This window comes from Temnothorax americanus, unplaced genomic scaffold (assembly GCF_048541705.1).
Source record: "Temnothorax americanus isolate GAGA-0224 unplaced genomic scaffold, ASM4854170v1 Scaffold2, whole genome shotgun sequence".
NCBI classification, from domain to species: Eukaryota; Metazoa; Arthropoda; class Insecta; order Hymenoptera; family Formicidae; genus Temnothorax; species Temnothorax americanus.
This window is the reverse complement of record NW_027509338.1, coordinates 8,681,240-8,708,329: the sequence shown is the minus strand read 5'-3', so window position 1 is coordinate 8,708,329 and position 27,090 is coordinate 8,681,240. Positions and strand designations below refer to the sequence as shown.

The following is a 27,090-nucleotide window of genomic DNA, read 5'->3' as shown; positions in this document are numbered from 1 at the left end:
TCTTCTTGTTCGTTCCGGCGCGACGCCCCGCTCGTCGTGACGAGTTTTACACGCTCGCTCGCTCGCTCGCCCGGGCCGTTTCGGTCGCGAAACTTTTCGGTCCACGTGGGATCACGAAACGAGCCAATAAAATCGCGCATTAAATCCGCAGTGGGACCTGCCCGATTCATTCGTTGGCCACCCCAGTGCGCGCGCGGTGCGGTCGATTCGGCTCCGTCAAATTGACCCCGCGAACGATGTCCGAGCGTGTCTACTTTGAATCGCCCGACGGGTCCCACCTGGAAACGGACGTCCCACCTGCATAGCCGAGCGCCGACCTCGATAATTGCGTTTCTCGTTTGTTCAAGCTAACGTTCGGCCGGCAATAAAAATTGTCCGACATCGCCGGCGGAATTGCGTGCCAGCACTGCGCGACGAATATTACCCGTTAACCAAATTGCCACTAGAATCAACTAGCCGTCATAGTTTCACTTTTTCACAAAACATCTGTTTTACGTGAATTAATTGATAGCTGAATTAATCGCTCTGGAGCAAAAAAAGAGATAAATGATATACGTTAAAACTTATTATGACGTAATGTTTGTCAGCTTATACAGGTAAATAATATCCTTCAAATATTTTTTCTCGTTGATTTTTCCACACGATTACCATCTCTTTGATATCTTTCTCGAAAAAGACAAGGTTTTAATTACTCTCCAACTGTACTCATTAGAAGAGATTGGAGTGCATGCTAAAATCTGGATCAACCCACTCGTCGGCCAGAGACGTAGATAATGAAGGTGCCGGATGTCACGTAACGGAATAAATACTCAAAACAGGCCACAATTCCGTGATTCAAACGTGATTCTCGCGAGATGAAGTTTTTTGAGGGATTCGGTTCACGATCGCCCACGGAAAGCCTCACGAGCGTGAGAACGGACTTTCCCTCTTCTGTTTCCTCTTCTTGTTGCACCGCCCGAGAGATTCGTTATCGTGCAACCCGACTTCGACCAAGGGCGTGTCTAATGCCACCGTGCATCGATCCGGAGGAGAACAAAATTGTTTTCCGCCGATCCTTACGTAATGCGACTCCACCCTCTCGACGAGCAGCACGACCGATTTGCATGCTTGCATAACGCGACTACTGATTTTCGCGAGAACGCAGAAAATTGGACGATGTCACGAGTCAGCGAGGATTTATCGAAAGAAGGATCTGTAATAGAACATGCATCGGACGCTTTTTCTCGAATACGTCTGAAAAGCAAAATGAAAAACCTCAAACATAATGTCGATTAATGTTGCTAACTAATGAATGTGTATTTCTCTCTTTAATCTATTTCTTTTCATAGCGAAATATTGATCTTTTATGATTGATTGACGTTGCGCTAAAGTATCACGAGGTTTGCGAAAAAGACTACGGTCTTGCTGCTTGCATCGGCCTCTTGTCAAATATTAACTTCGAAGATTTTGACCGAGCTCGGAGACTTAAACATATGTTTGGCAAACAGCTTACTGAGAAGATCTATAGAAGTTTCTAAATTTCTCGTTCTTTAAACTTCTTTAAACTTATAACGGCCATATCATTCTATGCATCTTCTTAATATTAAATAATCATCAGTTATTAATGTTTCCATTTAGTTCTCTTTATTTAATTTCATGACTATGCTGCTGTAATATTTTGAAATTAAAAATATTAATGTCATTTTCGACAGCAGAAAGAAGAAAACAGCTTGCGGCTGATATTTATTTTTAAACTTCTAAATGACGTCGCTGAATAAATGTAAGCTACCGAAATAAATGCGCATAAAATAAATACACTTCCGGCGGTGGATTAAATTAAAGATTAATCCGATTTGAAAAACTCATCGATCATCCTCGCGTCAGAAATGCCGAATTTATGATGAAGTCGGAGGACCAATCGACACGCCGATAGCGCGAAAATTGTTCGACGGATGTAGGTCAACTTGGAAATAGCGAAACCCGCCGATGAAGTCCATTGTCGTGCCGATTAACATGCCGACGACCACCTCCGGTGATCTCGAACGAACCACTTTGCTCGCACCGCGTCGCAAACTTTCGTCGCCCCGTAATAACGCCTCGTGCGAGGAGCAGAGGTCTCGCCGATGTGCTCGGAAAAGCTGTCAATTAATCCCGTAAAATGAGGAAAAAGAGATCTCTCGCATCCGATGAGATTGGCAAAATCTTGCACTAAAATCCCCTTATCTTTTTACAGGGAGCACGGAGACACATTTAAGCGGCTTAATCTAATTTTAAGATACTGGAGATTTTCGCTTATCTGCCCTTCGCGAATTAATGACGACTGTGTGCTTATCGACGGAAAAACATATACGTCGAATGACATTTTCCGCGAATTATTTTCATTCATGCTAATTGCGTTTGCGTTTCTCTTGTATTCGCAACGTTATGCAAATGTTTAATTATTCATCGATTTTCTCATGCATAACAAATTTATTTCCAATCGATATAACGAGAGATTATGTGTTGGGGAATTATGGGATCGCAGCTTTTAAACACGCCTCCCGCCCATGCGGCGTTTCGCAACTGAAATTCCGATGAGTTGGACGCAGCGGAGAACGTTTGAAAACGTTTCAACGTGGCGGCTGATTCGCATTAAGAGTAGCCCGGCATCGTGTAGCAGTCATAAGTATCGCGAATTAATCGGTGGCAAATGAAGTGTATAAGACTGGCTGTGGTGCATCGGGCCGACTCCGTCTCTGTCATTTCAACGTCACGTGTCTGAAATACTCCGTCTATATCCGTCACTGCCCGACACCAAGCGGCTCGCATCAAGTGTAACAGCAGTCGCGCTTACGTATACGTTCGTATAGCCACCAGGGCCGCTTTAATCCCCGACCGAATACTCAAAAGCGTTCGCGTAAATACCAGTTAGTGTTAACCAAGGCTCGATTAAAGCTTAATTTTTTTCTACGAAAATAAAAGACTCGAGTCGATTAAACCCCGGCACGGATTTTAACTGATATTTATGAGGATCCACGTTCCCCCGATGTAGATTTTGCCTGAACGAATCTATAAATTACTTATTTTTGGCAATTCTTGCTTCGCGCCATTTAATTATAAAATTTACGCTTGCGTCGATATTATTAATACATATAAATCCAAGTATCTTAAGGCGGCCCTGCGCGCTACGGTGTATGACCGATTTCCGCGTGAGATCGTGTGGGTGGATGGATGAACGGCACAACATACGCGGGTTGTCCTGCTATCGGTTGAGATGCGTCAAAATTCCCGTTATTAATTCCGTACCGGAATCTCCCGTCGCTATAAATAACGAATTCTTCAAACCACGGTGGCACGATCTGGCGAGTTGAATAGATACACGTTGCTTCGCGCAGAATAATCGTCGATAATCGAAGAAAAGAGCGGATAAATATATTAAGTATACGCGAGAGATTTTAGATCTTATTGTCATCCTGTTGACTGTGGAAACTCCGCAAACGTGGAAAGTTCTTTCGTAGAATTTATCTGGAGTTGTTGACAAAGAATTTGAAACGAGCTGGCAGATATTTTCGTAACTTTCCACGAAGATAAGATAGTTACGCGTGTAAGATGTTACGTAACATAATCGTGTAGTAAACTCGATTCTCCGTGCTTCAAACGTCAGGTCTTCGGCTCAAAGATCTCGGCCGCGCGAGTTATCTGCGGCGGATAAGGATCAACCGATAAAATTCCGATAAACACGAGATTCCGTTTTATTCCGGTCACACAGTCAGCGCCGTCCTGCTACGTGACTATACGACGTAAAGGCACGCCGGGGAGCCAAAAACGTCACGAAATTTCATCGCGATGATGGCGCGCGACTTCTCGAATCGATGCAATCTTCCTTGCAGATATCTTACGTAACGGGATGTTTTGGACAGCCGCGGCGCAAATTGAGGATAGATTCGCCGAGTTCAATAGGACGTTTCGAATGAATGGAGATTAAAGAGTGATGCCGAACCGGCATGGATTCCCCGAGGATCCTTTTAAAGCGAGTATCGAAGGCAATTCGTCACTCGGTCCCGAACTTTTTCCACGGCATTTTTATTGTTCACCCGAGACGGCGGCGGCAGTCACCCATGAGATTATAAACAATCTAATGGACAAATTTTGAAATTAAATTTCGATAAAAAGACTCCGGAGGTGAAGTGCAGGCGTGGGATTGTATCTCGCCAAGAAAGATATCAGATGTCAAAAATTTGCAACAAATATCAAATCTTGATTTAAAAAACCTATTTGCAACGTTTCTAAACAAAAATACGCACAAGCGCTGTAAATGTTTTATTTTCAATTTTTAAATCGCAATATCTTTAAATATTTCCACGAAAAAAATTTCCTAAGAATATTTCGAAGCATCAGACAGTATGATGCATTTATTATTGATAGACAGAAACATTCGTCCGATATATACCAATGGACGCGAATGACCAGAAATGGCTTTCGGTATCTTACGTTTGGAAGAATGATGTCGATGCACTAAAGTATCAAAGGACATAAATTGGAACGGCCGCGGCGGCCGGTAATAGTGTCTGAAACTCGGAGCGTACGACGCGATCGTAAAATCTGTCAGTGTAACACTGTGACATCGAAAACCAGTTCGGAGTTCAGAAACTTTTATACCCACTCCCACCAAATTTCGGGAAATTCGATATCGCCCAGCCGGATCACTCGCCTCGTACCGAAATGCTGTCGAAGACCTTTCGCGGGAGTAAAGGAAAATTACATTTCCCGTGTATTGAAGGCAAACGTTCCCGCAATTTAATTCGTGAAAAGAGAGCTGTGAACGCGGTCTATATTCAGTCGCCGTAACACCAAAGCGCATTCGCGATACGACGATTCCGATGCAAACCATTTCCAAGAGTTTCTGACGGAAAATAAAAAACTTAAATGGAAGTGAAATGTATATATACGTATTCGCGCGGAGACACTCTATATTTTCAATTCCTTCGATTTTCAGCTTTTTATCTCCGAATTCTTAATACTGGTCCCTCGACTCACAATTCTCAACTCTAAATCCTCAATTTTCAAATCTGAATTTTTAACTCCCAAACCTAAGCCTTCATGAATTCCCTTTCGGCTGCCCATTCTCGTCACGTATATGTAATTGTCAGTTTGATAACAGTTACGTCGGAATTCGCGCTTACAGTCACAAACTTTATTGTGACCTGCTGTTCTACCTGGGGTATATATTTCAGTTTGTCATTAATATCAAGCAATTAGGTTTTAGATAACTACAAACTTGAAATATCTAGCGTCAAAGACCATTCTACTGGGCAAAATTTAAATATAAATATTGAAAATCATGATAATAAATTTGGCAGTAAATTTACCATTACGCTATTAAACGTGAATAATACAGATCGTAAAGGCCGTAAAAAGAGAGTTAGTGATAATGAGATTAATGAGTATAAAATATGTTTGACAAATACATAGACTTTCGAAATTATTGATACAAAAATTATACCATATACCTATATCAGTAATCATTAATATGACTATCTCTCTTCAGATATATATAATACAGACCGTAAAGGCCTTCAAGAAAAATAGTCATATTAATGATTAATGATATATATATAATTTTTGTATAAATAATTTCGAACTAACCTATCGTCGCAACCCCCAACCTGGGGGACCATTCTGGACCAACTGCTTAACGTCTCTTCCGAAAGACGGAGCCCAGTTTTCTCCGCACGGCAACTGTCTTCTCGTGCGCGAGAGGGTGCAGCTATTTTTTTTTTTCCGGAAAATTAATTCCATGCTACATGGCTCTAGTGGACTCGAACCCGCGGTTCCACAGATTATGAGTCTGGCGCTCTACCCCACTACTCCCTCCTTATTACAAACAAATATCGCGAATAAGAATAAAAGCGTATATAAATTAAAAGACTGTCACATATAAGAGCACAGACAATTATAACTGACGACTAACAGAGACGTAAGCAGGAGTTACATGGTCGAGCTAGCGTTGCATAATGTCGACGAGACAAGCGGCGCGGACCCATTCGTTATTTCAATTGCTTGACGTCAATCCTGTCGGGAACACGTGCAACTTCCGCAGGCGGCGGATACGGCGGTTTCGGGCGACCCCGCGTTCACGCGTTTCTGCCGAGTTACCGCTGTAAAATCGTCGGAAAAATCCGGAAGCATACCGCGCGATTGTGTCAATCGTCGGCCTCGGCTTCGGTTAAGTTCATTATCTGAGATACCTGTTTCGCCTGTGTTCGGCGCTAATAAAGTTCCGGACACGCGAGAGAAGAGAGGGAGAGGAGAGAGAATTGGTACCGCTGGGACACGAACGGGAACATGTTCCGCCTTGCGACTATATATACCGAATTACCTCCGCTCCGAATTACGGTTGCGGTGTCATCGTGCATGCCGAATTATTATGCTGCTTAATCATGCTAATGTCGCTGGCAATAGGGATAATTATTGCGCGTGTTTTTTTTTCGACATTTGTGAAATAAATAGTTCCCACATGTATTTACAATAATTATCACTTCAGGTAGCAATTACTTTAATCATTTATTATAAAATTATTGAGAATTCTTATATGACGGATATTCTACAAATAGATATTTAAAACAAAATGTATTTTTTAAATATTTTAAAAATACGAAAATATAGACACTTTTTATTTGCAACTAAAAAAAATAGAATATATAAATCACTTTAAAACAAATATTTCAATCTTTGCTCAAGTATAGAACTAACATTTATATAAAAAATTACAGACTTTTTAAAAGTATGATATGGTAAATATGATGTACATAATTTCTATTCATTTTTAATAAAATATTTTCCTTTTATAAAATAAATTTGAGATAAATTATTTCGCTCTTTATTTCATTACTCGGAACGATACTAGGAACGTAATTCTTCGAGCGTGTGATTCCTAATGAGACCCGTAACTAACCACATTAGAACGTCATAGAGGCAGGCGGGAATCCTTAGGGAATGTCCTGGATGGACGATGCCACACGTTGAATACGCTCTTATCGTCGACCGATATTTCTCAGCACGAACCGACGATTATTTTCGATCGTACGAAAGAGCGAAAAAGCGTAGCCATCCCACTAATGGCACGTGTGTGCATCGTACATACAAGAATAATAAACAAGTAAAAAAACGATTATGTATCGCGCAACTAGGTCATTTGTGATCTGTCATTATAAAGTTCTCTGAATAATTTCTATAATTAATTCCGTCCAAAAGATCTCAATTAATTTCTATAGAAATTCATTAGGGAAATTAAGCGCCATTATCGAAGAACGTACTCTACTTTATTGATATCCACACGCATAATATATATTTCTCATTAAAATTTTCATATTGTTCTTCCTCTCGTTCTCATCACTGACTGCTGTACGAGTGTATCGCCGAAAAAAAAAAGAAGAAAAAGAGCTTTCAGCATTGGACTCGCTGCATTATCAAGTCAGTCGACAAATGCACAATCGCGTCGCTCGATTTGCTTCGAATGCATCCGAAGTGCCATGCCATCGCGGAGCGGCGCGTGCGAATGCCGATGTCGTTCTTTCCGGACCACTTGCACGGCGATGCGGCTGCATCCAAGGAGTGCAATCGTGTTTCAACGGCGACGACATCGTGCAAATTTCTTTAAAGTATCGATCATAGTCACCCAGTGGATAAATGACCGCCGCTGGTATAAACGTTCTCCAGCGCAGCCGCGTTTATTTTAGATATATAGTTCTTCTTGCTAGCTCGTCGTTTACGGTAATGGATGGACCCACGCCCCGTTTTAATCCGCGAGGAAGTTACTCGGTGATCGATCAATTATTCTGGAACGAAGGAGGTTTGACTATCGAGCGATTAAGGACCGTATCAACGTCACGTCTTTGTGGCAGAGTGGCACGTTGTTCCCTTGAGCTCTCGACAATCTTGCTCCGGAAAGTGCATAAAGATCATTATTTTAATAGTCTCTCTTCACATCCGTTCAATAAAAACATGACGCAATTGCGTCTCCTAATGAAATAAGTTAATTAAATGTTTATCCTCAGTTAGTTAAAGTAGGTACGTATCTTATTCGTTTTTAAATAACAAGAAAACGACAACTTAATCTGCGGCAAGAGAAGTCTATACGGTTATTATTACGTCACTGTACAATCTTCGATAATTGGACTGCGAAAATAATTTAGAAAGAATCGCGGAATACACGTCGTTCTCTCTATATAGCTTCGCTAACAAGGCACCGCGATTTTAAAATCTCGAAGAGAGAGAGAGAGAGAGAGAGAGAGAGAAAGAGAGAGAGAAAGAGATGTTTCCATTCCGGGCACGTCAGTCACGAAGCTAGTTTCTGGACGAAGCGGGGAACGTCGTCCCTGTCTCTCAGCCTCGACACACGCGAGCGGATCCCTTCGACTGTCTGAGCACGCACGCGACGTATAATCGGGATACGCTCGGTACGTGCGCAGCCCGATGACGGACTTGCAGCCCAGCGAGCTGCTGCGATTCCGGGCGGAAGGACTCGCGCCGCGAAACGGAGGAACAAAAGTACAAAGCCACGTGCCGGGAATGAAAGGAGCGGAAGTGCACCGCTTTCCACTTCGGAAGGCCCGAGAGCAGAGTCATAATTCGAATGTCGCGGAAGGGATCCTTTATTCCGCGATAATCTTTAGCCGGTACATGGCTTATTGTATCGGCGCATTATAGCCGTCGCAACATTTAATAACCGTCTCGCGTTCTGTTTCCATTGTTTCCGAGCGGCGCTAATGATATAATCGCGATTGACAATTCGATTCGCTGAAGAGTCAATCGGATTTTCCATTTTACATTTTACGAGATTTCATAGAAATCAATTTGAGGTCTTTTCGACAGTATTAATTATGGAAATTATAATTCACGATTGGGTTAACTAAAACAACATTATACAAACTATTAGAGTTAAATTATTAATTATTATTATTTGCGCAAATAGAGCAAAATATGAATTAAATGCAATAATGAAATGGTTGTCCTTATTTGCATAACCGTGTCCTTGATGGTTATGCTGCAAAAAATGTATTTGACTATATTGATCAAAGATACTGCAGATACAAAAATGGTAATAATTTTGGCCGTATATAGAGAGTCGGTAGTGTATTTTCCAACTCGATGACCTACCGTGTGTCGCGTTTAGGCAACGCAAGAGAGGTACTGAATTTCAATCACTGTGATTTCTTCGGGGGACGTTTTCCTGGAAACGCGACGCTCGTTGCAGGGCAACAGGTATTTAAATTAGCCCGTTGCCTCTCAACGAGACGAACGACGACGACGTTCGCGAGCGGGCGAACGGAGGAAAAGCAAATGCGAAGAAGGACTCGAGAAACGAGGAAGGAGGAGGACGCTCCTCTCTCGATTGGCAATCGATACGCACGTGACCGGCTTTCGAAGAGAAGCGAACACGAAACAACGCTCTCTCATGGCTACCATACTGTATTCCAAGCGAATCGCGTTGATTCGGTCAAACTGTAGGGACGTGCCGCGGAATAAACTCGCGAATTTGTTCACTCGTAATTATATTTGCCAGTTCGGATAATTGAAATAAAATATTGCGCTCGTTTGATTGGACGAGAACAGCTTACTGAAAACTTGGCCTTCCCCCCCCCCCGTGTAACTATGTTTGCGTTTGGAATGAAAGAGTTCTAATGAAGTGGGATTTTATCTGGACGGAACTGTCATATAATAAAGCTTTAATTGATAAAACTGAGATTCTTTGGTAAATTATGGTGAGTTATATTTAACTCTTTCTAAATTTAAAAGTTACGCTATGTTTTTTTAGATATTCCGTTAATCATAATCCCGCCTAATTCAATTTACCACTATTTCATCACTACTAATCGGTTTTGTTGTGTAACAATTTGCATAACAAATTTATGGCCTTCTTCGCGAGGCAAAAAGTCTTCGTAAAGTCGTTCGCATTACGACGGGTAAACCGTAAATTTAACAAAAGCGTTGGAAACTTTAAAGCAGCGCTCCGAACATCTTTCGAGACTCACAGAACGGTGAACTTTAATTACTGTAGGTTATTAGTCTTCCGCGTCCGTAGGTATATCCGCAATATCGGAACGTAAAGAGCTTCATAAGTTTGATGATTTACAGACATGCCAAGTCCCGAAAAAGATACCCGGCAATTGGGAAAATAGAGCAACACGTCAAAAATATATGGTACGGAAATGTCGCCATTCGGAATATCACATTAAGGGAAAAAATGCAAAATAGTGAAAAATATCACAATGCACAAAATCGGAAAAATAGCGCATTGCTCTGAAAATATGTTATTCAAACAGATAAATTTATATATCCTTATTTATCCTGCATTGCTCCATGTATTTTCCAGATATTATATTTCGTCCCTCTTATCTCGCTATTGTGATTTTTCAAGATTTTAGATGGAGCAGATATTTCGAAAAAGAATATATTCGGACAGTGACGGTTCGGGGACAATAGATATTCGATATATGTATAAAGTAGTTTCGTAAGATTTGCACCGGTGTATAAACCGTAATGTTTCTATGCTACAATTTTACTGAAATATTCAAAATTTATAAAAAAAATCAAACATGATTGTAATGCAGAAATATGTACTTCGTTATACATATAGATACTCTTTCGAGGATATATTATCTTAACTTCCCTCACTACCCCTCACCTCAATCGATAGATTTCTCTCGAAGATTTTCGTAACGGAACTTACTCCGTACATCGATTCCACTGTGACCTGAAATTACAACGGCGGTTGACCTGCGTCACGATTGATAGAGATGATAATATTTCACCGCGCGTGAAATGTTATTTTCGCGGAACGGCTCGTTCCCCACTGACATCAAGTATCATAAATTAAAATTGGTATTCGCGGAGTGTGCAAATTAAACCATTCCGCGATTCGCAATGTACTCTAGAAAGGCCGGTATTGCATTCGGCGAGAGAAATATCGGAAGAAATAATGAAACATTCTTTATTTTCTCTCTCACAGCTCGCGGAATAAAATTATTTTTCCGCATTCGGTTCCGCGCAGAGGATAAATCAAACAAATATCTTTGCTACACATAAATCAACTCTTCCGCGCCGATATTTTACTAACATTTATTGGATTATCAAGTGCGTGATTATAAAAAAAAAAAAAAAAAAAAAAAAAAAAAAATATGGCTTTAGATATTAAATAAATATATATATGTATATCGCTGGAGAAATATTTCATTTCTCACGGTATAAATTTTAAACTTATTTATCACGGTATAATATTTATGGTATATTTATATTTTATATTACATATATAATATGTGGTCCATTAGTGACAAATTATTTCCCAAATAACTTGAAACACAAGTGCTATTAATAGAAATCATATCGTCGCGTGTTATATACCTATATTAAACTTTACTTTAAAATAATTATGAACGATTGCTAATTAACATATTGCTAAATGAAATTTGATGCTATCTTTGTAATCGTTTCAATTCAGCAACGCTTTTCTGCGATAAATTCAATGCAATATACAAATTTTAATAACTTTATTCTAACTATCCGCAAAACTTTGAAAATTTTATATTAGAGTTATTAGACCTATGCTTACATGCTGTTTCGCTCCTCTGGATTAGTAACTCAGCCTGTGCGAGCTCCAATAGACTATGTGGGTCGACCATAAAAGGAAACTCGCGGGAAAACGAGCCCGTAAAATCTTGCGTGGCAACTTTGAAACGTACGTGCACCCATGAATTATAACGGCACGAGCCGCGTTAAGGATGTTCGAGAGCGAGAGAGAGAGAGAGAGAGAGAGAGAGAGAGAGAGAGAGAGAGAGAGAGAGAGAGAGAGAGAGAGAGAGAGAGAGAGAGAGAGAGAGAGAGAATCACGGCGTTTTTAATGGCCTTTACAACGAGGGGCGATTACACGGCCGTGATTAAACAGCAAAACGGCTGGATAAAATATTTACGGAACTGGAGCGGAGTCGGATTTCGCGTGCATAACTTCGGATAGAGATCGGTCGAGTACTTACGAAAACTGAAACGCGACACGGACTATCTATCTTTCTCGGTAGATATTACCGAGCAGTCTATCCGCGCAGCGGAGATGCATTTTTCCTCGGCTTTGTGCACGCTTCACAATGCGCGCCGCGGCGGAGTAAAGCGGCGCGCTACAATAATTATCCGCCCGACTGTGCGCGGTATATGCCTTCTTATCTGTAAAATGAATGTATTGGATTTGTCGCGGTATTTACGGACTGCCGTAAGAATTATGACAGATAATAACGAAGTGGGTCGTGATTTCTCGATTAAGATAAACCCCAACCAATCCTTTTATCTACTCTATTTCACCGGGTAAAATGTATGTGAGACAGGCCCCTTTTAATACCTTGCAGTATCACCTGGAAAATTCGAGTGTCAATAGAAAAATCGTTTCACGTTGTGTACTGGCTCACATATATTGTCTCTTTACCTGTTTAATCTAATTATTAATTCCCGATACCCGTAACACAATGTGATAAAAATTCGAGAAATATTCACGAGCTGCTCATCCTAAAAGTTTTACTCCACTTATAAAAAGTTTTAATAAGTGGACGAACGTTTGCTTCGTAATTTCGATGTAAAATTACACGGCATCAATACAACGCAGCTTCTTATATTTCTACGTATCTTTCTTGAACAATTTCTACGTGAAAGCACCGTTTCATCAAGAGGATAGCCACCATCCATCCTTTTCAGTAAAAAACAACTCGTTGGTCGACATTTTCAAGAAAAGGAAATCACAGTCTACAAAGTAGAGAAGCGGAAATCACGTAAACTAGGATTACAAACATTTGCTCAAAGAGAGTTCGGACTTAGCAAAGTTCTTCTCGTGCTTCAATTTTCGTACTTCGAATCAAAAACTATTTATTTCTTTGAGACGATAAAGTTTTTTAATATATATATATATATATATATATATATATATATATGTATATACACACACACATTGAGAGAAATAAATAATTGGAAAATCATTCAAAAATTAACAAACGGGTAATCCGATAACATTCAATCAGTAGAATTATAAAAAAGCGATCAAGGCCAAAATAATGTCCGATCAATGATATCCGGATATCATTGATAATTGAATATCATAAATCGGACATTTTGGCCATGATCGCCTTTTTATAATTCCGATTGAAAGTTATCGGATTACTCGTTTGTTAATTTTCAAACGTTTGTCCGATCATTTAAACCTGAATTTTTCTCTCTCATTGTCAGTGTATAATTTTCCACGTAAGAAATGCTTTTATGTATTTTACTAATTATGTTTATAAATTAGCATCAATTTAACGTGAATTATCGCGATAAATAAACGCGAGAGAGGCCCATTAAATCGTGCCATTAATAACGCTGCGAAGTAAAAAAAAACCTGTTAAAAATTTAACGATTGCCGCGCGAGGGGACAAAGACACGTTAGAAATAAATTTCCAGCAAACGCATTTCGAGGTGTAATCAGGCGAACGCGCGTAGAAAACGCGCGCGGGGGAAAATTTAATTATCGCCATTTCATCGCTTTACGCGTGTCGGCCTCTGGCATTAACCATTCACTTTTTATTATGCATAACGCTCGTCACGTTCGAACGAACACGTGTACGAGTTCCGCGTTAATTTCCGGCTGATATCACCTCGCGAAAACACTTGATTCCGCAGCTACAGAAATCACAAACGTGCACGTGTGCAATTGATACGATCATAGACACGAGATAACGTAAAAACAATGCTGTCAGCAATTAAAACCATTGATCGTAATTTACAGACTAAAGAGAAATAACATTTTTAAAAATAGCGAAAATTCTATGACAAAATACGATATCGGTTTTCCAGATTCAATAAAAAAAGAAGTTTAAAAATTTTATAATTTTATGTAAAATCATTGCGTTTGTTAGGGTAACCTTAATACCTCAATGATTTATATATTTCAATTATTTTAAGCTACGAGAGAGAGAGAGAGAGAGAGAGAGAGAGAGAGAGAGAGAGAGAGAGAGAGAGAGAGAGAGAGAGAGAGAGACATTTAGTAATCCTACGCGTTTATTTATCGTGAAGATGCATGTGGATTCACGTTTAATTGGTGCCAATTTAACACGTGCAAACATAATTAATAAATTCAAAAATTAAATATGTAAAAGATCAATGTTTCACGCGGTTTGAATAATTTTAGCGCAGTAGTTATCAAATGCAATTAAATGTCGAGTAAATAATGTCGAGAAAAATGTGAAATGCAAGTATTACAATGTTTTATATGATTTACCCCTATCAGGAACCGATCTCAAAATCCTTCACGCATGCAGAGATTGAAAAAAAAAAAACATGTAGAAATATTTGACGAGCGCAAGAGAAAATCGTAAAATGGACAAAAATAAATTTTTATTTTTGTACGAAGCGCAATATGCACGATATGCCATAGCGCACGCGGTTCGTAACAGATGGTAAAGATAAATCAGCCGGATTCGATGACCAAATATGATCGCAATAAACATATCGCGAGCTTCCGCGGTAAGCTTTAATCAACGCGGGTAATTAATCCTACACGAATTGCAGGTCGGCACGTCGGGTATACTTCGGCGACTTTAATTGAGCCGAGGGATCATCGAGCAATTCCTCGCACTTGGCGGCCCTTAGATATCAATCGAAAAGTTTCTTAATAGCCGAGAGATACGACTCGAGATGCCGCGCAAGAAACCAACTTATTTACACCCTCCCGCCGTTATTAAAGTTTCATAAAAAGTTCATCGGTGTTATCGACCCTCCTCTCTCAACACTCTCATCTCTTTCCCATCAAGTTGAACAGTCTCAAAGCTTACCCGGTATATCGAGGTAAACGAGCTTTCGTGCGGCGATCCAAATCCATTGAATACAAATTCAAAGTGTACTGAGAACTTTTATAATGCTGCTTACAAAAAGTTATCGAAACTAGCGTATTCTCAATTTATATTTACTATAAAAGCACATGTGTTTTTGTTATAAATATATAATAAATTCAAAGTTTTGAACCAAAAATACATTCGTAATTCGCTAACAGTATAATAAATAATTAAACTTTTATTTCTTCCGACTACAATTGGCAAATAATCATTCGATGATTGTCATCGTAACGATTCGACCATTGGTTTTGGTCCGATTAATCAAAGTTTTAAATATTGTCTAGTGTGGTAATGCCTCAATTTTGTGATTTTATATTAATATTCATATTCTTATTTATATGCATATATCAATCTGTCGTTTATCATTGAGGATATTTTTTGACTTTCTTATATGCAAATACTATACGTACATGCAAATTCAAACCAATAAAATAAATAAAAATGAATAATACGGCTACGAAAGATAAGGATTAATTTATTATAAAAATAAATATAATAATTATTTTTTTATACTTGGCTCTCTCTATCTGTAAAATATTTATGTTTTTTATCTACACATCAATTCAAAATACATTAATATAGTAAATGTTATATACGCATCTTCGTGTATACATCAAAAAAATGCAATTTAAATTGCCGCAAAAAGGTGACGCAATTGTTTTACATTTTGCATTTTATTTTATAAAATCACACGGATTTTACGCTCCTCTTGAGATATAAAAATTTCAAAGAAGACATTAATGATAAATTAATTTCCGTTTTTATAATTTTCAATTACAAACAGGAGATTTTTTTTTAACAAAGAACTTTTTCCATTTTTCCAATTTAATTTGAGCAATGAAAATCAATCACAGCTAATTGGTAGTCCTAGTTATGACCCTAAATTATGCAAATTCTATACGGTTTATCGTTTAATAAATTTACTAATTTTAATCATCTATAACAAAAATAACTATAGTTTCAACATTTTAGTAAAATTTTTAGATCGTTAATAGATCTCCAGAACATATATGTATGGCAACATATGTTGTGCTCGTTCTTAGCTCTTAGCAATGTTAGTAAAAATGTGAATGTCAAATTGCATCATGTAGCGCACGAAACGTGTAATGCGTCATCCGGTCCGCCATTAGAGCTCTTAAGCTTATATCTTTATGTATTTACCTGCTAGAAAATCTGCGATAAAGCAGCGCAGCGGAAATGCGGGAAATGCTCTAATAATCATATGCCACTTTAATATAATCTTAACATTTATCATTGCGGACTTTAGGCGCTTATGCACATCAAAATATAATTAAATTTTACCTTCTGATTATTATTACCATAATGCACATACTTAATTTGACATCATCTGCATATAAAACGCGCACCGTCTGCCGTCCTTCAATTCCAGATAGCACTCGAAATAATAATAAAATTTGCTTAATTCGGAAATTTAATTCAGAGTTGCTCCTCCACGCTCTGATGTTACGAATAATTTCGCGGAATTTCTCTGTACACGCGCAATTCACGGCTCTTCCCACTTCCCATTACCAAACCACGAAGATTTAGTACAAATAATATGTAAGGGTTGTTTGCCGAGAGCAAATATACGCTACAGAATTTCTATTACTCTAATTATAACGATGAAACCAAATATAATAATCCTTTCGTGCAAGTGAAAAGTCTCGATGAACTCATCTACCGAGATACTCGATCTATATTATTCGTAATGTTTCATGAAAATTTAAATCTCCACAGCTTGAAATTTCTAGACAGACATAAACACTATCTGAAAGACAGTGATAAATTAAGCTATTCGGGAGCCTTTCAAAAACAAATTGATTGACGTCGCCCAAGTGTGTGTGTTACGGTGTAAAAATTATTTTTAAAAAGATTTTAAAAATTTTGACAGAAACGTTAAATACCGTCATTTTTAATAATTAATATTCTTTCAAGAAGAGATAAAAAAGAGCGTTTTTCATTCTAAATTTTAATCGAACGATCTGGCCTGATCTATCTACGATGATTCGCTATTACCGAAACGATAAAACGATTTTTAGATTTGTTGCTGTTCGACGAGGGCGATGATTGATGACAAGCATATTCTGCGCGCGGCAAATCGAACAAGTCCGAAGACTTGTTCCCGCGGCGGAAACTTCCAAACTTCGTCTTGTGTCCGCGGGAGAACCCGGGGAGCAATCGGACCGTTGCGCCCCGATACGATTTGCAATTCAAAGCGAAAAGTATAAAGATTTCCCGACCCACACTGACGCGCGGCAGACTGGCACATGCCGGCCGCGTTTCAGAATTTAACATCGATAACTCGCGACTCGCGACCGAATTAAATCACCGTATATTAACGAGGTACGAACTTACGCGACGTTTAATGTCGCGATCATAATGTCGACCGTGCAAAATCGCCGACTCGAAAGGTTTTAGTTCTTTAGAAAGCACGTTTCCTATCTTTTCTTCTTGATTCTACGTTAATTTGCAATTCAAAATTTCAGCGGAAAAAGAAGGACAATTAACATTTCGTCTCACGGAAGCGAGCCCGTTGGGACTTCTAACGTAGAAACACACAAGGCTAATTTGTATAATTATATCATATTTTGCAGTCATTCAATCATTTATATTAAAGAATATTTATCGATCAGCGAAATCAATTATAATTAATGTTAATAAGCGACGCCCTATATATAAACTTCCACGCAAAACATCCAATTTGGAGCGCGCAGAAACGCATCATGTTACATTGCGTAATGACGTTTTCTACATAATTACATAATTTTGCATTCGTATTAACATACAAAACAATACGCTAACTAACAAATCCGTCATTTTCATGGGACGTAAAATTGCGTGATCACTGGCGCATAGCAAAATTCGAATTTCTAAATTAAATGATTGATGACTGCGATATAGCGATCAATGAAATCTTTATTCATACCCGTAATTTTTCTTTCTACCTTTTCCTTTCTCCGCGATTTATCAAGGCGTGAAATTACGCTGAGCGGAAAAAACTCCCTCTGTTACACAGTATTCAATTTTACGGAGCTTTATATATTTTGTTCGAGCAAAAACACATTTCCATAGAAGGGCCGGTTTGCGTTACGAGAGTATAAGTGCTCCTATAGGCCAAGGGTTAAAGTGCATTAGATGTTAAAACGTACGTTAAGATGTGACGGCTAACGTAGAATATAATGACAACCGCAACGTTACGGGTAACGGTATGGCATTACGTTACTGCAATATTACGGGCGCGACGTGTATAAGGTTGAATTCCATTAGAGTACTTGCAATCCGGCAATTTCACAATTTCACATCGTAATTTGAGGTAGTTATTTGCACGCGAAATGACACGGCAGAATTAACAATAATGTTCGCCTTCGGAGTAAGAGTATGCGTTCGCATATGGGAGATGGGGATAAAATGCAGTGACCGTACCGCCCATATTACACGAGCGTGTAAAAGAACAGAGGGATCGGCGAGGAGACATAACTCGCGGTAAACGTTGCGCCGTGTCGCTTACAATATGTAACGAACGTAATGATAAGCAATTACAATAATGAAAATGAATAGCTGTGCGCAAGCTTCGAAATATAATTCAGCTGTAAAACCGGTTCGGCTGAAATATTTCGAAAACAATGACTATTAATATTCCTAACCAAAAGTATATGTTACCTATAAAACAACGCGATATAATAAAATTTTTCTTCGTTAAAAATCAAGTGCGAAAATCGACGGTTTTTTTTTTACGTAAATTAATATATAAACGTTGATTATCGCGCTTCTCCCCCCGCGAAATAAAAGTGGCATTGCATTCTCTTGGGCGCGAGAATTCGCGGTGTGAATGGAATGCGGCGTATTCACTCGCCAGGAAATGCAATTTCAGGATCGCAACGGCATACCCTAATGCGAAACCACCGGTGGTCCCGCTTGTAATTCACACTCGTCGAAAATTACGCTCCTTCAAATCCCACACGGAAAACCAAACTCACTATCAAACTTGATGCTAGAAATTGAGGTAGCTGTAATATATCATTCGAGCACTATGTACATGTCGATCAGCACTATTTATTTGTATACATATGCGTTCAACTGTACAGTGCTTACTGGGTTGCGTTATTTCTGACACACGAATAGATTTTTGTTAAGGTAAAGGTACCAATACCCGGACACTTAAGCATAGGAAATGTACCGATACCTGGACACGTATGTGTCTGGATACCTTTAAAAAAATATAAATTTATGAAAATAAACGTTTGGATATTACAACTGAAGTTTCAAACTACAAGAAAAAAAACTTTTTATCTTTGATTTTAATTTGCGTTGTATTTATAATAAATAATAAAGGTGTCCGGATATAGGTACATGTCCGGGTATTTACGTCTGCACCAGATTTTGTGGTGCACAGTGCTAGAGTTCTCGATACCTCGATGTAGTACACATAACCTACAACATAACCATAAAAAATGCGCTTGCACCAAATATCGAAAATTCTCGAGGTATCGAAAAGTATAATGCATGCGCATAAAAGACGACAGTGATCACCACGCTATCTTTACGGCGCATAACCATTAACATTTACACAGTAATCTATGCATCATCTTTCATTGTGAATTGGGTTTTCCGTGCACCTCCTTTTAGGCAGCAAGTGCCGGTAATTGTTTTTTATGCGCCATTATGCCCTCGTAACGTCGTTTTCTGTAGGGCGCGATATGCCCTGTTATTTCCTTCATACAGAAAGAAGTGCCGGGCGCGGAGTAATACCCCATGAGTAATTACGAAATTTGCATTCTTCCATTTGCACGAGCGGGAATCGCATCGTCATGCAAAACGAATAAGTGAAAAATAGAATTCGTACGATGTAATCAAGAGAAACATTATTCTCTTTCACGTTTTAGCATTAACGATATGCGTAACAAATACAGTTTAAAATTAAAATTTCATTCGCCTACTTTTAAGACAAAGGACGATTTGTATATATATATATATATATATATATATATATAAAATGTAGTTAATTTTTAAATATAAATAGTTAACGTCGGAGATGGAAAGCTATGAACAAAAAGATGGCACATTCGAACGAATTATCGTTAATGTAAAAGTGATCTTTGGCTCGATTAAGGTGGTCCTATCGTGAGAACAAGTATTAGATAAGTACCTAGATATATGTTAAATATACAGTAATAAGGGACATGTGTACGAAAAATCAAGTGAGGTTACCGACACTTTACAAGAAATAAGTCATTCTAAATGTGCGTTCGCGGAGCGTGCCATTGTCATTTTATCCTTGTTTACATCTAATGAACGAGAAAGATAGAACGATGCAAATCGCCACGGCCGAGGTTTTCAACGAATAATACATGTGTACTTAGCGATCAGATGAATACATTATTCATGTCTTAAAATATTCCCTGAAGTTTCCGGATTTCGTACATACCTTGAAAATAAGGGCTTGCCGAATGTTTTGCTCTGATATATGAGGTTAAATAAGTAGTGGATCCACGCGCGTATTGCTTTACTCGTACCGTCATGCCTGACCTAACCTAACGCGAGTCCAACCGCACTACTATTGTGATATTTTTTTAATTAGTAAATAATTAAATACGATTAAATCGTGCGTGTAAAATCATGTTATATTATTATAATTATTGGGATGTTGTGTAATGTTTGTCACTGTTTGTTTTCAATTACCTCATGACGGACTGTTACCTGACTAACGGGTCCGCGAAAGGACCACCTTAAGAAATCCTGGAATTAAGGATCTGGCAATCGTCCCGAGACATTCTACATGAGCTCGGCACTTATGTTTTCGCTTTGCGCGTCTCTTCTACCTCTTCTTTTTAGATTTTAGAGGGTCTCATAAAACACGTCGGACGTGCGTGTTTGCGCTGCTAGCGTCGTTAATGTCGCTCCAATGGCGAGTAAATACTTTCAATTCCTGGCGATACTTCCCGTCCGATAAATTCGCGCGTTCTCGAAGGTGATAAGCCAGCACGTAGAGCAACTTTGTCAATCTGTCGGACGTTCTTTACGATATTCGCCGAATGAAGATCTCTCGCCGCGGCGGCGATTCGCCGAGCACGTCGCGCGCGCGTCCGTCTTATCGTCACCCCGAGAATTATAATATGGCGACGGAAAGGGAATTAATTCGGTTTAAAGTTCCGGAAATGAAGTCGACGCGCGAGCGTCGCAGAGGATGTCACTGACGTGACATTTAAATTTTAATCTGACTTCACGCTCCGACTAAAAAAAAAAACGTTAATTGAATTGGTACAGTTACGTCGCTCCCGTCTCATAACTCGTCTAAATAACGAATGACTTTATCGGCTATTTCAACTTCAATAAACAACCTCGTTTCTTCGCCGATCCGTGGCAAAAGTTTAATAATGAAACTTTGAATATTGCTCTCTCAAGGAATGAAGATAACGTATAGGCGTTACGGAATAAAGGGAAGGCACGTTTTACAACATCTGCAGGGCCAGCAATACCGATCTCGAGACGGAGAAATTTCAGGGAGAAAAAGAGAAAGAATAAGCTTAGGTGGCGGAACAATGGAACAATGGGTGGAACGTGCTAATTCCGTGAATGTTTCGAGATCACTAATAACGTCTCCGAGCAAAGCCAACAAATTCTGAAGAGAGGGAAAGAAACGTTAAAAACAACGCATTGAAAAGCTGTATTTGAAAAGTTATTAAAAAAAAAGAAAAACGAGAAAAAGAATTGCACGGATTGTAGTACGGATAGTACGGATTGGCGCACAATATTCTTTTTTTGATGATTACAAAAGTAATAAAGTCGTACTATCAAGTTACTTCGGGGGAAAAAAAAGAATTTGTGAAAAAGTGCGATAGGCCCGCGCTACTCTTCATATGGTCGAAATGCGAGTATATGTTAAGTACCTTGCAGACGAAAAGACATGCACGTTATAAAACGAGGGTCGGTTTCCGTACACGGGTCCGCTTCTGCGCCAAGCAATCTCTGTAATAAGACCGTGTCGTAATCGATACGACATTGTCATTCCATCCACGTTTGTTCTTACGAAAAAAATTCCCGGCTCGCAGTATAGAGAATGCGGATGCATCGAAGGGACGCTTACCGAAGAAGGATTTATCCAGAAGGATTTGCAGTGATACTGCAGGGAGCTTGTTCAAATATTCCTCCGATGTATCCGATACGTCTGCGATCTGCGATACCTCGGCCTCGCCGCCGCGCAGATGCACGCGCGTAGATCCATCGCATGATTCGTGCGGCTCATGCGTGGCACGACAGCCGACGCGCGCTTTCCAACAAGCACAGGCTGCTATTTGGCATGCCTTTCTATTGGCATCAGGAAGATAAGGGGTGTGCGTGTAAGTTCCCGCGACAGACTCCGCCTCGAAATCCAATTTCGAGCTTTGGGTTCTGCCTTCGACTCTATTTTCGCTTGTCGCTCTACAGAGAGCGAGCGTCTCTAGAGCTTCTCTGGTATGCGCATACTTTCCATCCGAAATTTTTACCGACATTTCTGCAACGCACCTCCATCCGAGCGAGACTTTTGCGCTTTTTATTATTCAATTGTACAGGTGGCCTCTGGATTAATCCGGCTTTATTAAATCTAGATCACTCGCTTCTCAAGTTTCTTTCTTCTTTCTTTTAGTCTAAAGATTAAAAAAAGTATCTCGAGTTCACTATATTACATTATATATAGATTTAGCGAGTGTGCTGTTTTAATTATGATATCTCCTGACGTATTTATATTATGACTCTCTTCAGCAAAATCTAATTGTAGTCACTTACTGTGTTAAGCTCTAGTATTGTATTAAACGATTACCTTTAACCTTTCCAAAAACAAATAAGGATCAACGCTGTAAAGAAATCATCAAGGACGGTCGATTAACCATACTTCACGATTTCAAGTATATACTCCAAAAGTTGTAGAAGAAGCAGCTGTGCGTGATATTCGAACGAAAAGTACAGTCGACTTCGTCAATAAATATCTAACATTTTCCAATATGACCCGCACGGTCGGTGGCAAGGAAACGATCGGGAAGGATAACAGCAAATCGAAGTAATTCCGAGTTGCCTGTTCGGACGAGTGAGAAAATGTTATCGCCGACCATTGTCGTTATCATTATTTTCGCTATTCTATGATTGGATTTCGTTATGCAAAAAGAAACCACACCGATAGTCTTAAGGGAGCGACTAAGATGCTATTGAAGAAATTGAACGTAAAAACAATATGGTAAAGAAAGTGGCATAAAGTCACATTTTCGCAAAAGGAGAAAGATGGGTTTTAAACTTATCGAGTCTTGAAACTCTTCTATTTGCCAGCAAGCGATAAAAATTGCAAACATTCTTACGCGATGTTCCAATAAATTCCTTTCTTTCTACTAAAGCAAAATATTTTAGCAGCACGAATAAATCTCTTTCGTGATGATTACGCGTGATAATTATGACTGTTGAGGCTTGCAAGAGGATAATTATATCCGATGCAATCTGACGCGTCGCGCGTGCTCACGCTTCATTAACGAGCGATTTCGTAATACTGTGCTTCGTTAATATTCGGCTGTTCGCGTATTTTTTAAGGTATAAAACACAATAGTCCGTGTTCACGCCAAAGAGACGTGCTTTTATGCGGCACGAGCCACTTTTTCCTCTCCCTGCAATCATCGCGCAAAGCTTTAATGGGCCGGATGTTCCTTTCAGCGTCTCTATCGCGAACTGACATCGCGATCGTCATAAAAGCGGGAACATATATTATGACTTTTTAAAACTGAAACTAATAACATCTGACGGCGTCTAACGAGAGCGTAAGTAAAAAAGAAGCTGTTTTAAAGAGCGTACGTTTTTTCCGTTTCAGAAAAATCAATTACGAAATAAAAAAATAAAAGCGATGACACGATTGATCGAGGTTGTACAATTTTTGATAAATACTTTCAAAAATTACTCGGGACACATTCTCTTTGTGGCACTTTAGCAACGAACGTTTGTCCATTCAATGGTGGTATTGTGTATGAACGAAGCTTAATTCTTCTCGCGTGAAAGTCGCGACAGGGGCGTGAAAGAGCGCAGCTGTTTGTCGTGTCACGCTAATGCGCGCGGTAGGTAGAATCAGATAAAAACCGGTTAATCCATCTTGTGTCGCGCTCGTTTGTTACAAGCGCTAAATTACAAGATTTACGACAGAGTCGGGTGCATTGATTACGATAAGTTACTTAAATCGACGATTCAAATTTCTGCTGACTCAGATTCAATCTGAGGTCGACGAGAGCCACGTAATTATAGAAACAGACCGTTCTATTATATCAGTATTATATAATGTCATGCACGAAACATATACACGTTTCGCTGATCACATACAGGATTCGCTCGACTACAAGTCGTCCTGCATTAAGTTGTAACTATACAAATTGAATAAGTTTTATCTTAAATAGACTGAATTTTCTCATAAAATGTTTTGTACATAATAGTCGATATTTCCCCGTTAATATCCCCTTTGACAAATTCGGAATGCATTACTAAACGGAAAATCGATTGAAAGCCATTAATAGTCATAGCTTTTTGATATTTAACGAAATAACTTGAAAATTAAATCTCAAATTAAATTTCTCCGTGTCACGTTCTATATTATTTTAATTAATATAAATCCGTATTTAGATTTTATTTTAAATTTATATTTTAAATTTAAAGGAGGAAAAAATTGAATTTTACATTTGTCAAGTAATTTATGGTTAAAAGAAAATATGATAAAATCTATATAATAATTTAATATAATTCGTGTTTCTTGCAGTTAATTTATCATTATACAGATGCAACGCGAGTGCATTTAAATTAGCTTTATCAATAATACCGGCGTACTTATATGCATGTAACGTAGCTAAATTGCAAATATTAGATAGAATTTTATGCTACGAGCACTTTCGTGGTGTTGCTAATTAGAGTTGATAACGAATCGCATAAAATGAATGGTGCAAATAAGTTTTCTGAACGCTTCTTGAATGTTAACGCGAGTATATAGTATTATGTAAAATGCTCTGGACGACAGGACAGTTTTAAAAACGGTTCCTTTTTTTTATATCGTTTTTTTAAGGTCGGCGAATGCGATCCGCCTTACATTGCGCAGCATTTACATATCTAAATTCGCATAAATTTTCCTTCAAAAGAGAAGGGCAATTACGGAAGATAATTACTCACCTTTGCGAAGTCGATTTTTAGTGTGCAGCAGCCGGAGTATATGTCGGCCCCATGTAGCGTTTCCTTTGCTCTGGTTGCTGATTCCACCGTGTCAAACGTAATAATCAGAACGATCAGTTAAGGATATATAGCATATTTGAAAAATATAAATTTCAAAATTAATTCGATACAATTAAGTCAATATTTATAAAAAAAAAATCCGGCAATAACCAGTTGACAATTAAATTTGAAATCACTTTTCCTTATTTAAAAATGTATCTGTTTAATAATATTATAAATAAAAAGTCGATCTCGAAAAAATACAACAAAAATTTCTTCAGATAAGAATTACTATGCAAATGAAATTAAATGAGTTGTAACGTTTACCAAGTTTTACGTGAAAAACGCGATAAAGTAGCGTTCCGACAAGACGGAAATCTCACAGAGTTCACTGCGGTATTACAATGTTGTTTTCCCGCAAAGTGGCCTTCGCGTAGCATAAATCCGACATGACGTAACGTTCTAACGAATTTGTAGTCACGCGGGACGTGACTTGACTATTATTTGGATCGTAATAGTCCGGAATATACTCCAGAATATCTCCACTAAGCGGAGATTCACCGAAAATACGGCGCGCTATTCCCGAGGTAAAGCTCAAGATGCGCGTTGTTAAACGTATATTCGCGTACGGAATACCCGAAAAAGAGTTCGCGGCGAAAAAATCGGGAGCCTTCCCGTTAGCCCGAATCCCCGTTATAAATCTTCATTACGCCGTAATGGCAGTGCATGTCTTGACAAAGTTTCCCCGGCTCGTGAAAGCGTGTCAGACGGAGAGTTGATCCCAGTTGATCCCGCGAGCTTCGAGTTCGCCGAAGGTGACCCTTGACTCGCGTGTTCAATGCGCCGTTGCCCTGAAGTTTATCGTGTAAATCAAATTCATGCAAATACACGACAGTTCATTCTTGTAAAATAAATCGTTTCCCGGCGGCATTGTTCGGGCACGGTCGGACTCAAAGACGTCACTTGCGCATTTTAACACCCTTTGTCCAGCTGCTTGTCAAAATTTCAATGACAAATTCTTCAATAAATTTAAATTGCACTTTTAATGAAATTTCCAGCGAAGATATTTGATCGATTTTGAAAATTAAAGAGTTCTCAGTGAACTGTGCCTTAAGGGATGATACTGATCTTGTGTTAATTCTTTATATACATGTAACACGCAACAACTGCAGTCGTAAAATAGTATTACACTTTAGCGAACATTAGCGGTACATTTGTAATTTACTGCGAGTACGGTAACGCGAGCGCAACTGAATTTAAAGTGTTAATTTACGTAATTGAGAGTTATACAGTGTCTTTCCGAGAATCGTTAACGAAAATTGACGAAACTGCTGGTTAGCGATTGCCAATCCAATAAAGGCACTACTAGCGAGATGTATTGAAAAGGATATTCAACCATAGCCTGCACGCCATTTTTCTTAAAGATTACGATGCGCTGAACCTGCCCGCTGGGTGCACTGATCGTGTGCAACACTTCCTGCAACAGAAAAGAGGAATGCACTTTAACAGATGCGTGAGAAGATATTTTAGGAGAACATTTTCACACTTTGTTGACTTAGGCGACGGTGCATTGCACCTCAGCGGAGTTCTCCGAAAAGAGCTCAAAAGTCGAAAGAAACGTGGATATTAAATCTTTAATCAAATACGAGTTTCTTACATATTAATCTTTAATTAAATCTCCGAGTTCCAAATTAAGAAGAAAATATTATATGCAATGCATTATCGATCTAGGTCAATCTAGGAGAATAAATGTATAAATAAAATATTTTGTCAATGCGCGTTTTTTTTGTTTATATGGAATCTCTACTATTTTACAAAATATAAAAAGAAACTAATATCAGATTCAGAAATATTTTTCAACGCAATTGCATTTACAATTAATTATATTTACGATAAATCTAAACTTCGTTTTACAAGCCTCACAGCCTCGAACTTTTTAAATTAAATTCTCCTGTTTTCTTCCACGTCATATTATCATACGGACATTGATGAAAACCCATGCACCTTTTTGCTTCGCGTTCTAAAC

At 38.8% G+C, this 27,090-nt stretch overlaps 1 protein-coding gene across 4 annotated transcripts in view; it reads right to left on the bottom strand.

The window, feature by feature from the left end:
- Sm (heterogeneous nuclear ribonucleoprotein L) overlaps window positions 1–27,090 on the bottom strand; it is a 157,435-nt gene that overhangs the window by 74,097 nt on the left and 56,248 nt on the right. For all 4 annotated transcript variants that reach the window (XM_077405518.1, XM_077405517.1, XM_077405516.1 and 1 more), the window contains exons 4-5: window positions 26,456–26,541; window positions 25,026–25,122 (exon numbers count right to left, since the gene is read on the bottom strand). In XM_077405518.1, the coding sequence (XP_077261644.1) occupies window positions 25,026–25,122; window positions 26,456–26,541 (183 nt within the window). The remainder of the gene's footprint in view (window positions 1–25,025; window positions 25,123–26,455; window positions 26,542–27,090) is intronic.